The sequence below is a fragment of the Fukomys damarensis genome, unplaced genomic scaffold (assembly GCF_012274545.1).
Source record: "Fukomys damarensis isolate Sample0158 unplaced genomic scaffold, DMR_v1.0_HiC HiC_scaffold_2, whole genome shotgun sequence".
NCBI lineage: Eukaryota > Metazoa > Chordata > Mammalia > Rodentia > Bathyergidae > Fukomys > Fukomys damarensis.
In genome coordinates, this window is record NW_022900914.1 from 10015576 (window position 1) to 10027981 (window position 12406).

The following is a 12406-nucleotide window of genomic DNA, read 5'->3' on the forward strand; positions in this document are numbered from 1 at the left end:
GTCTCACTATGTAGTTGAGACTGACCTGGAACTCACTATGGAGCCCAGGCGGGTCTCGAACTCACAGTGATCCTCCTGCCTCAGCCTCCCGAGTGCTGGGATTACAGGCATGCGCCACCACGCCCGGCTGGAAACTTTTAATTGTAATTTTTTTGTGGTAATGGCATTGTGGATGGTATTCATCTTTTATGAATGAAATTTTTAACTATGGAGGAATTGTTTTCGTCACTACAAAAAATATTAACAACTTTGCAACATAAGTTAGGAGACTTATGTAAAGCTGTAGAGAAAATTTATCATGCTCTTCTGTGCTGTTCCTCCATCTTGCTCCTTCTCCCACGCAGGTTTTATGGCCGGAAGATGGTGACTACCCTGATGGAAAATGCTAAGTTCGACATGTTTCTGAAGCAGCCCCTTCCATCTCATGACCTGCGGAAAGTCATGGCGGCCATCAAGCAGCAGGTGAGCAGGTAGCAGTGAGTTGTAGTCTTGCAGGGTGGGTCAGAGTGGAGCCCGCCAGCCCTTGTGTGGGTCACTGGAGTGGAGTCTGGATTCCACCAATCTTGCTGGGGAGGGTGATATGATTCTGTCCCCTGTGCTCCTCCCTGGTCCTACCCTCACTACCTAAGTTCCTTGAGCTCTCTGGGCCTCTACACTTTCATCTGTTCAGTGGGGATCTTGGTCCGCCCCAGCCATCACCAGGGCTCTGGAGCTCTCCCAGGGGAAAGGGGTTATTCCTCCTGTCCAGGCTTTTACTGAAATGTTGGGCAGTCCCCTAGAGGGATGCTCCTTTTGGCTCAAATTATGCATGTATTTTTCAAGGGACTAGAAGATAACCGTGAACTTCCATCTGCCAAAGGCCGCAAGGTGTCGAGGAGTCTGGTGGCATGTGAGAACAGGCTGCCTGCTGAAGAGGGGTATGGCTGCTCTTGTCGCTCTGGGGCTCCATGTCTAACCTGCAGAAGCATCTTGCTTCCCCAAGGCCATGGGTAGATCTGGGGTGGATTGTGGATTTAGGGATGGCTTAGACCTACTTGGTTCAGCAATAGGAATGGATGGATTTATAGGATGTGTCCTCCACCCACATCTTGGCCTTGAGGACATCCGCCAGTGGAGTTGGTCCCTGCAGACTTGGCCAAGGGACCATTCCATTATTAGAGGTGAGACATGTTGCAGGTCAGGCTTGCAGTCTTCACTTAGATCAGTAGATCCGTTAGTCACCAGCATGGCCAGCCTGCGACTAGTTCAGAGGCAGAGCTGGAACACAGGAAGACCAGAAGATCTGGCAAAAGTGCTGGAGGGTGGTGCTGGGAACATCTAGAAACCAAGCAGTTAGTTGGTTAGTTCCAATGGTTAGTCCTGTGCTTAAAATTTAGCCTTCTGTAGTGTCTTGGAATGATCACGTCTGGCTCCTTAGCAGGGCACCAGCTGAAGCCCACCCCTGCAGTAGTCACTTCCTGTACTCTCCCCCTCATCCTCTCTCAGCCAGGCCAGAGCAGCTCCTGCCCCTCTGCACCCTCTCTCCCTGCTGCACCTTTCTTTGTGCTGCCCAGTCTTTACTTGGAACCTGTTGATTCGACAAGAATCGGCTCACATGTCACCTTCTCCCAGATGGCTCTGTGGCTCTCTGTGCCCCACGTTCTCAGAGTGGATGGCTGCTCCTTGTTCTTTGTAACTCGGCCTCCCATTGGTCCTTGAGTTCCTTAAGGCAAGGACCATGTTTCTTACCTCGTGGTCAGCGTGCAGCACAACTCTTGGTGGGCAAGAGTGTGAGACATAGGAACGAGTGGCAGATGGACGGTGTGGGCCTTGTTAGGTGGGACCTTGGGGTAGGGCATGAACTCAGTGGCCCTGGCTTTGAACTCAGGGTGGGAGACAGGAGGTCTACGTGGAGATGCTCTCGTCCTGGCTGGAATGGCCATGGGGACTCTGATGGGCGTGCAATCCAGTGTCGGGGAATGGGGCTTCTTAACATTTCCCCAGGTGCTGGAGGAGTGAACAGAGCCTAGCCAGCCGGGCACAGGATATAGGCATCAGGCAGAAGGTGGGGGAAGAGAGACTTCCAGGCTCCCCAAGGCCAGTGTCCCCCAGCAGCAGTAGAGGAGCTCTAAGTGTGAACTGCACCACACGTGACACAGTTGTCTCTGCCCCACCTTCCAGCGAGAGGGCGCACAGGGCAGGTGGTGTTCATCTCCTGGGACTCTTCCCCAGGGGTCAGACCCTCTTTCCTCTAGGTTTGGCTCCAGTGGCCCGCGGCTGGCTGTGCGCTCCTCCTTGCGGGGTGGCACGGAAATAGCAGAGCAACTGCGGGAGCTGACGAGGCTGCTGGAGGCCAAAGAGTACCAGTCTCGGATGGAAGGTGTGGGGCGGCTCCTGGAGCACTGCAAGACCAAGCCGGAGCTCATCATCGCCAACCTGGTCCAGGTGAGTGCTGCTGTCCTCTACCCTCTCACGTGTCTCCCTGGAGGGCACAACTTCAATTTGGAGAACTGAACCAGGTTGCTGGTTTTGCCAGAACTCTCAGGGGAGCAGGAGCCTCAGATACCCTTGCCTCCATTTGGCCTTGGTGATGCCAAAAGCCTACCTGGATGTGGCCAGGGCCCAAGCACACCTTGGAAATGCTGAGTCTCTGGTTCTCTTGTCCTTCTGGCAGATTTACGGTGGGCTCTTGGTTTTTGTTCTCTTAATAGGTCTTTGATGCTTTCACCCCAAGGCTTCAGGATTCCAACAAGAAAGTGAACCAGTGGGCTTTGGAGTCCCTTGCCAAGATGATCCCTCTCCTCAAGGACAGTGTGCATCCCATGCTGCTCTCCCTCATCATCGCTGTTGCAGACAACCTCAACTCTCAGAACTTGGGGATTGCCGCTGCTGCCACCTCTGTGCTGGATGCAATGACAGAGAGCCTGGGTGAGCACCCCACTGTGGCCCCCCTGAGCTCTGGGAGGCAGCTGGCTCCCAAATCACCGCATTGTTTGGGAATCAACACTGTGGTGAATGGCCCACGTTGGTTCTTGGTCCAAATGTTTCTTTGGAGGCTGCTCAGAACAGACATTGGCATCCTGGGGCCTCTGAGGCTCTTGGCTGGAGGCTTCTCCGTGTCCCTCCCATGTTGGGCACTGGTTGGTTAAGAGGGGTGGTAATGTGGAGATGACCTGGCCCAGCCTCTTCGTGGCCATACCAGCCTCTCAGAGGGTGAGAAAGGAGTGCAGGGCAAGGACTAAGGGGCGAGGGCTTGGTGATGGTGGAGGGAGGATGGAGAATTGGAAAAGGGAACTAAAAATAAAACAAAGGAAGGAGCTACAGTGGAGACATCAGGAAAAGCGAGAGCCTGTCCCCTCCTGTGTGCTTTGCTGTGTCACATTTCATTCTCCAACATTAGGTGGAAATCTCAGTGCGCCTGTGTCCTTTTCGCTTCGTTAGTGATATGTGGTGTGTCCAGTACGTAGAGGGAAGTGTGCTGAGAAAGTGCTACGTGAGCAGCCTCGTGTCCCAGATGGTAGATGGATGAGTTTTTACAAACAGGTCTCACGGCCGTGGGCGGAGCCCCATGTGCCTTGCTGCTGTCTGTCCCCACGGGCACAGGGCCTGCCTTTCTCTGGCCTCAGAGACCGTCCACAGCAAGTTGGACACACCTCTTGGCAGCTCCCACTCCCCATCTCCCTGCTGTGGCCGGAGCCCAGCTGCTTGGACTGGGACAGCAGCCGTGTCCTTGGCAGAGCCACTGGGAGAAGTTACGGTGACAAATCAAAGGCTTGGTCAAGCCCTCCTCTGCCATTTAAGTCCATAAATATTGTCAATTTCCACTTCTCATCTCAGCGGGAATTTATGATTTGCTGAGTTTGTTGCTGTAGAACAAACAATATAAATCCAGCTCTAAATTATGGCTTGTTCTCAGCACTGCTCCGGGTAAGTGAGATTGTTGTTGCCAATAACCAAGGCTCTTGGTAAATCACTGTGGGCCTTGGATTTATTGAGAAAGCTGTCACCAAGCAGAATGGGCTTTAGATATTTGAGGAGGATGAGCATCCCTGTCTAGGAAGAGGGCTTTTAACTCTTTTTCCCCTGGGTGCTTTAGCTTCTGCTCTTTGCCACTGGGCCAGTCTCCTTGGGTGTGGTGGAGCCTGAATCTTTGGGCTACAGAATCTGATGTCTCCCATGGTCTCCTCTACTGGAGCCCACCATACCCAACGGGTCTTGGCCCCCTAGAAAGCAGGGGACTTGGGGATGGCCCGTGTATTAGCCCATTTTCTATTGCTATAACAAAATAGCTAAGGCTGGACATTTCAGAAAGAAAAGAGGTTTTCTTAGCTCACAGTTCTGGAAGTCCAGGTGTGTGGTGGCATCAGCTTCTGCTCAGCTCCTGTGGTGAGGGCCTCATGGCAGACAGCATCACATCGGTGAACGCAGATGAAGGTGAGATTCCATGGTATACAGAAGTCAGAAACCAGGTAGAGGCTTGTCTTCCTTACTTCGTAACAACCCACTCTCATGGGAAGTAACTCATTCCTTGGGGCCATCAGCCCAGTGACCTAATTATGTCCCTTTGGAAGTGCAATACAGTACACTGCCTTAGAGGCAGGTGATTTTTGAGTAGGTATAGTAAGGAGCTCTCTGGGCCAGATGGCTTTGCTGTGTCTACACCCTCTCAGTCTTAACGATGAAAGGGCAAGCTGATTTCTACATCTGTGGAGGCCAGAGCTGGAGGGACTTAGGCTTGACCAAGAATTCATCATTGTCATCAGTTTCCCTCTGGGAATGGCTCTCACCTGCCTGGAATGCTCTGAGCCTGGGCCACAGGAATAAATGGGTACAAATAACTTAGCTTTCTACTACATGTTGGGGGGCAGTTGAGACAGGAGAGAAGGGTCGTAGCCTTCCCAGATCACTCAAGTTGGGCCTGGTGGCTCTAGTGGTTTCCTTGGGTGAGGATAGGGGAGATTAGCACCCCAAAGCCCCTCCTGGAAGTGGCTTGGAGCACTTGGATGGACAGAGCGTTCTCTGACCCTGTTTCTTCATGTCCTCTTGTGGATTCTGGGCTCCAGGACTGGTAAATGCTGTGAAACGCTTAAATGTGGAAGTCACGGAGCCTTGGATCTGCACGTTCTTTTTCATTTCTTACTAATTGCATGGCCAAGGGGATCAAAAACAATGTCAAGGGAGGGCATTGGGCCGTCTTCTGGCACCAAGTCCAGATGGCACAACCAAAGGAGAGGTGGGCCAGCTCAGGGAGCCTCCTGATTCCCCTCGGTTCTGAAAGTGAGTGCCAAGTGGACCCATCAGCCAAAGGCATCTCTTCTGGTTCCTTGGTTTCCTGAGAGTGGGTGGGGCCGAGAGATGTGTTGGTTGACACTGCAGGGTACTATTTCTGCTGCTGTCCTCTTTTGGGGGGGACCACGAGGGAGGAGATATGTCAGACACCCGCTGCCGTTTGTCACTGGCTGCCTTGGGGTCTCTCGAGTCTTCAGGCTCAGCGGCATTCTCCCGACTCATTGCTAAGACCTCCCGATTTCAGGGGGCATCACTCTGGGGCTTAATTAAGTTTCTGATTAGACTGTGCCTGTCTTTGGGCTTTGTTACTGGGTTAGTTATAAAAGAAGCTTCCCTACAGGCGGCTGAGAACTCAGCCTCTCCCAGATGACCTTCACACGCAGGCTTCTCTGAGCCCAAGGGAGCTCTCTTAATTTAGCCCAGCCCCTGGCCAGTGCTGGAGACAGTAGATAAGCTTGGACAGGGGGTGGCTTCAGACCTACTCCCCCTATTTTGCTCTCTGACTTTAAACTTATTACCTTATGTAAATCATATGACCAACATTTTTATATTGTGATTGGGATTAAAAATTCATCGTGATGCTTCTCCATTATACTGACTGCTAAACACACCTCTAGCCTCTATTTTTTTGTCTACACATTTCTGTAGTTAGAACCATAATGTGAATACAATTTTGATTTTGCTTTAACACTATCCACTTTCCCATGCTATTATGTAGTCTTTCTAGTTAATTTAAAAATATAAAGTCTTAGTTCAGCACTGTAAAAAAGACACAGCTATTAATTAATGAGAAAATGGAAAACATGAAGCATTTGAAAAGAAAAAATAATTCACTTAAATGAGTTCCAACTGCTAAGAGAAGCCATTGCTAACATCTGGCATCCTTCATTTTAGACTTTCTTTTCTGTGTATATCTGTGTACATAGTTGTGATCATAAATTTGACTTTGCATCCTGCTTTAAAGGAATCAGAGGACAAACATTTACATATGATTACACTCTTAGCAGCTCCTTCCTGCGGCTGTCTGCACGTTTCTGTGCGGGTGGGTCACTTACCGTCTTTGCCTGAGAGGAACACACCCGGTCCTAGAAGCCACGGAGGCTGTGGCATATTATAACTTACTGAGTATTACACTTATTGTGGGGAGTCCAGCTCAACTCTAGTTTCTTTGTCACTATTCATGCTGCAGTTTTATTGTTGTTGCCGTTGCTGTGTGTGGGGTGTGTGTGTGTGTGTGTGTATGTGTGTGTTTTGAGACAGGGTTGCACTATGTAGTTCAGGCTGACCTTGAACTCTCTAAGTAGCCCAGGCTGACCTCAAATTTGCAGCAATCCTACTGCCTCTGTCTCCCAAGTAATGGGATTACAGGCGTGCGCCACCACACCTGGCTTTATAGTTTCTTAAATGCTCTTCTCTGGCTTGAGGATAACCAGTGGCCATTGCATGGCTTTTAAGACATTCTCTTCATTGCAAGGAAGAGGAGACTGGGAAAACTCACTCTAGGCTAATAAAGCACCGATTTTAAACTTTCAAAAGTTAGGTTCTGGCCTCTTCACTGGTCTCTCTGCCATTAAACATGCTGGGATTTCAGCAAATTTTAGGGTAATAATCATAACATAGACGACACACAGTAATTACACACTCTAGGCGTGACCTCAAGCATTATGCTAAGCATTTAATCATCAGAACAACTCCATAAGAAAGGTTCTGGGATCATCCTCATTTTATAAATGAGTAAACTGAGGCATAGAGACAGTAAGTGGCATGTCCAATGTAACATAGTAAAATGTGGAAGAGCCAGATTAAATGTAGGCTGTCTGGGGCTGGGAATTTAGCTCCATGGTTCTGCCGCCTGCCTCACAAGCGCAAGGTCCTGAGTTCAGTTCCTGGTACCAAAGGAAAAAAAAAAAAAAAAAAAAAAAAAAAAAAAAAAAAAAAAAAAAAAAAAAAAAAAAAGAAAATGTAAGCGGTCTGCACTCAGAGCCCATACTCTTGATCACTATGCTTTATGGCCTCCCATTAAACCTGAGCAGGACCTAAAAGTTGAGCCTTCTCTCTAGAAGCAGCAAGAGGAAGACAGGCCAGCTGCTTGGGTTTTGTGCACTGGGGTTCATAAACCAGCCTGCAAAAAGTTGTTTGGTTCTGATATTGTTCTGTATTCCACAAGCATTTATCAAGCACCTCTTGTGAACCGAATGCTATGGGAACAGGGTCTCCTGGACCCTGTTATGCATTTTCAAGTACTCCCCAAGTTCGCTTCCTTCTGGCTCTGAACAGGAGCTATACTGGGCATTGTAAGGAGGGAGAAATCCCCTGTCTTCAAACGTGAATTCATTTAGAACGATGGAGGGAGGGCTGTGGAGCAAACAGATGCACATGGAAATACTAGTACAAGTGTGTTGACACAATACCTCTTCTCACACAATTACAACTTGCCCAAGGCCCTCTGAGACCACTTCTTGCTAAATGCAGTATTCTAAAGCAGGCGTCTCTTTCACGTCCCTGGACAAATGAAAGCATTAGCTCTTAGCTGGATTTGTGGCCATACGGGCAATAGGGAGCTGTGATGTCGCCCTGGGAGCGTTGGGGATATCTGGGAAGGGCTCCTCAGGCTGCTCCCTAGACAGCCCCTTTGGGGCTGGTCTGCTCCCGAAGCCCTGGTGCCGTGGTTTGGATGCTGCCTCTAAAACCCAGGCTGGACTGAATAGCCACTGGGCAGAACTAAGGGTATCCTCTTAATCACCAAGAGGTGGTTAGATTAGAAGGTGTCGCTCATGAATACATTAACGATGCTTTTGCAGGGAGTGGGTTACATCCTGTGGGGTGGGCCCCTGGTAAAAAGAATGACTTGGCCCTTTCTGTCTCTGTCACACAAGCGTTTGCCCTTCTGTCTCCTACCCCTGACGCCATGCTCTTGGACTTGGCAGCCTTTGGAACCCTGAGCCAGATAAACCTGTATTATTTGTAAATTACCCAGCCTGTGGTTTTTCTCTTATGGAAGCAGAAAATAGCCTCAGACACCAGGTTGCACTTGCTGGGCTGCTTTGGTGACAGGTTTTGAGCCTCCCACCCTCTGCTCCTGACAGGCGTGGGCGAGTCCTGCAGCCATGCCCCTGACGGAGCCCTCTTGTTCCTTGCCCCGCCTCCCACCGAATGGTGCTGTGACTGCTGGGGTTGCAAAATGCCAGGGGCTGGGAGTGCTGGGCCTCCGCGGTTTGTGGCACAGGTGCTGTGAAGATAAAAGGGCCTGGTGGATTTACAAGGTTAGCACAGCTTTTTCAGAAAGGGGAAGATTTCCTCTCCTTGCAGGTCTTTGTGAGGAATGCAGGCCTCCCAGTTTAACAGTTTGAGAAGCCAGGAGATAGCAACTAGGATAGGGAGGAGTGAGCAGCTTCTAATTCAGTACCTACAGGATCCTGCTGGAGATATAAACCAAGAGGCTGGGGACCTCTCATCTCTGACCCTGCCTGAGAGTGACCTCCCCATTAGTGGTCATCTCTGTACTTCATGCTGCCGCTCTGCTAAGATACAAGCTAGGAGGTGCTCACTCCTGGTGCTTCACCAGTGGGTGTGGCGCGGTAGCTGGGTGAGTTGAGCTCCTGGAGCTGGGTGCGGCTACAGGGATGGCGGAGCTGGGCAATCGGAGGGCACTGGGACAATTTAAAAAAAAAAAAGTGGCTCAAACTGGGCCTAGGGGCACAGAGCTTGGGATCCTAGCTTCCTGGAAGGCTGAGAAAGGAAGATTCCAAGTTCAAGGCCAGGATGGGGAACTTTGCAAGAGTCTTGAAATTTAAAAGGGGGCCAGGGATGTAGCTCAGCGGTACAGGACCACCACAAGGAAAAGAGAGGGAGAGACAGATCTGGCATCTCTCTTTCCCCTAACCCGCTTGCAAGGTGAAGGGGCATGCAGAGGCCAACCGTGCTACTAGGCCCACCTGCTAGTTCCAGACCTCACACTGCCTGAGTTTACAAGCAACAGGGACATCTGTCCTGGCTGTTGAGGTTACATATAAACTGTTAGGGGTAATCATGCCCCTCAACCGTGCCCCTAACCTCCATCTCAAGCCAGCCAGACACTTCTGCTCCAGGCAGGGTGACCAGCCGTCTTGGGTCCCCGGGCACAGACTCACTGCTGGAATGGGGGGAGGCCCTGGCAGACCGAGTCATGTTTGTCACCTTGGCTCCAGACCTTGGGCATTAGTTACAGGAGCATGGAGCTTCCCACCTCCCGTCAGCTTTACGTCTAAAGTGCCTGTTTCTCAAAGGGGCCTGGGGGCGGCCTGCAGGGCCGTGTCTTAGTTCCCAGCATCATGCCCTTTACCTAAGGTGGTTAGTTGGAAATGAACGGGTGCCTGTCATGCGTGCACCCTGTTGGTTGGACCACAAGCTCAGGGTTCGAGGAGAGCAATAACTTTTGAATTCTAATTCTAACCCCAATTCTTTTTTCTTTTCTTTTTTGGTACTGGCAATCCCTGAACTAGAATCTTTTCACGGAGTTCTATCCCCAACCCTTTTTATTTTGAGACATTATTTCACTAAGTTGCTAAGTTACCCAGGCTGGGCTTGAACTTGTCATCTTCCTGCCTCAGCCTCCCAGAGGGCAGAGAACATGGGCCATGATGCCTGGTTCTAACCCCAACTCTTGTGTCGACTTTTGTGTGATGATGGTTGAGTGGTTCAGTCTCCTCTAAAACTATAGATAAATTTATATACCCTCATATGCATCTACCCATCTCTGTTTATCATTCTTCTATGCTTTTTTGCCCCAAGCCCCACGGCAACTTCGAGAATCACAGACAACATGAACCAGACCCATGGAAATAAATGCAGCCTGCTTGGAAGCCAGCTGGTCACTGTTCCTCAAACACTGTGTCCATTCACTCTTCCAAGTGGCCCCACTATGACCCGGAGAAATTAAATCAGCCCCAAAGGGCTTCTTCCTTATGCAGGCGCGTGGGCACCTGGCACGGGAATTGGCCCAGCGCTTCACAGCCACTGACACCTCCATCTCTTGCAGACGCCCTCGGCCTCCTCCAAGCCTTTGCCGGGCGTGTGCGCTTCCTGAGCGGCCGTGCGGTGCTGGACATCACGGATCGCCTGTCAGGTGAGCACCTCATCCCCGTCAGCTCCATCCTTCTCTCCTGGACCTGAAATAATCCCCACCCGATGGAAAAGTTTTGATCATTTGCCCTTTGTGACCTTCTCCACATTCCCAGAGAGACAATCTTCCTTTTTTTGGCCGAAGGAGGCAGGAATGTATGTAACCAAGTAGTTTCTGAGAAACCACAATGCATTTCCTCCTCTTTGCGAAGGGAGCTTCCTGTAGCCTGTCCTGTGCCTCTGTGGGAATGCGGAAAAGTGTCCAGGTGAATGCTGCCTATTGAGTGCACGGCTTGGCTGGCAGGCAACACGGTTGTGAGAATTAGAAACTGGCCCTTCTGTGGCCGGGCAAACAGGTGCAGGCTGGCTCTCAATGCCACTCAGCCTTCAGCTGGGTGTGGCCTTGGCCTGGGTCTCTGCCTTGCTCAGGCAGATGGCTCTTGGTCCAATTTCTCCTTGAGCCCGCAGGAGAAGTCTCCAGTGGTTTCTTTCCAGGGTCGATCCCTGCTCCCAGGGCCCTTGAGGTGGCAGTATGGAAAAGGTCCAGGCTTTGAGGCTCATAGGCCCATCTGCACTGACTTTGGGCTGAGTTTTATTATCCTTCTTGCATGCCAAATCCTTCTCCCCATGTTGGGAGGGGGCAGGAGGACTCAGTCTGTCCCAGGACCCCAAAGATCCCCCTAAAATGCAGATGGATCATGCCATGCCCCTGCTTAAACCCCAGGGGCTCCAGAACTCTCTTCAGGCCTTGGATCATTTAACCATCAGAGTAGCCCTGCAAGGAGGATGTGGGTTCTGTGAGTCTCCCCTTGTTCAAGACAAAGAAAAGGGGGCTCAGAAAAGTGAAGTGCCCAAGGTCCCTGGCGAGTCACCCAGGTTTGTCCCTAGGTGTCTGGCTGCTGTATGCTAGGGAATCCTGGGTGAGAACTCTTTCTGGTGCTCCAAATCAGTGTTCTCTGAGGGAAACCTTCCTTGTCCTTGTGAAGGTGATACAGGGATGCCAGGGTGGGGATGTAGCCTCATTTTAGATTTTTTACTTACTGTGCTTTTTCCCTATTTTTAAGAGACCTCAAAAGCAAGAGTTTTTCCAGAGCTCTTCTGTTAACTTGGTGTCAGCTAGGAACAGAGGAGAAAATTTCCTTTGATACAAAGCGGGACTAATAATAGCAAAGCTTAATAGGAGTAAATCGTTTGCTAATTACTCCAGCTGCCTTTTAAGAGCGAGTTCAATGGAGTTTGCTGCTTCATGATGGATCCCAGAAGGGCTTCTGTGCTTTTGGCAACATGAGAGACTGACCCATCCAGCCAGGTGACCTCCACATGCCTGTACCTGGGGACTGTGGCTCTGAGGCACCTGAGTTCTGTCTCCCTGGAAGATGGGAGCAGAGGAGGAAGTGTGGGCTGTGGAAATGAGCTGGGCAGGGTCGCTTCACTTCCAAGAAGGGAGTTGCCTGGGGGCTGGAGTAAGTGCAGCACACTGCTGGGTGGGTAGGGGGAGAAGGCAAGACCAGACGGGGAAGGGGGCTCTGTTAGGGACGGGGGAGCCCCGTTGTGTGTGGCAGGTTGTCCTTACCTTCCCTCCCCCATCTTCACTGTGTTAAAATACATATAAGGTAAAATTTACTAGCTGAACCAATCTGAGTTCAGTGGTATTAAGCACACTCACCATGTTGTACAACCATCACCACCGTCCATTGCTCTTCATCTTGTAAAGCTGGAAGTCTGTCACCATTCAACAATAACTCTGCACCCCCTACCCCTCAGCCCTACATCGTCCATTTTCCCCTCCTCTGTGAGGCTGACTATGCTAGGTACCTCAGAAAGGTGGCTGCCCGCAGAATTTGACCTCTCATGACTGACTTGTCCCACTCATTGTGTTATCCTTGAGCTTCATTTGTGCCGCGGCATGGGTCCGCATTTCCTTCTTTTTAAAGCTGAATGATATTCCGTCACGTGTGTGGACCACGTCTTGTCTATCCGTGCACTGAATGAGGGACACTTGGGTTGGGTTGCTTCCACCTTCTGGTTCTTTCCCTTT

The 12406-nt window shown here is 50.6% G+C and overlaps 1 protein-coding gene across 1 annotated transcript in view; it reads left to right on the forward strand.

Annotated features, from left to right (window-relative positions):
• Togaram2 (TOG array regulator of axonemal microtubules 2) overlaps window positions 1-12406 on the forward strand; it is a 55133-nt gene that overhangs the window by 38230 nt on the left and 4497 nt on the right. Inside the window, 5 exon segments of the mRNA XM_010604693.3 lie at window positions 345-462; window positions 823-917; window positions 2235-2424; window positions 2691-2907; window positions 10286-10372. Of these exon segments, the coding sequence (XP_010602995.2) occupies window positions 345-462; window positions 823-917; window positions 2235-2424; window positions 2691-2907; window positions 10286-10372 (707 nt within the window).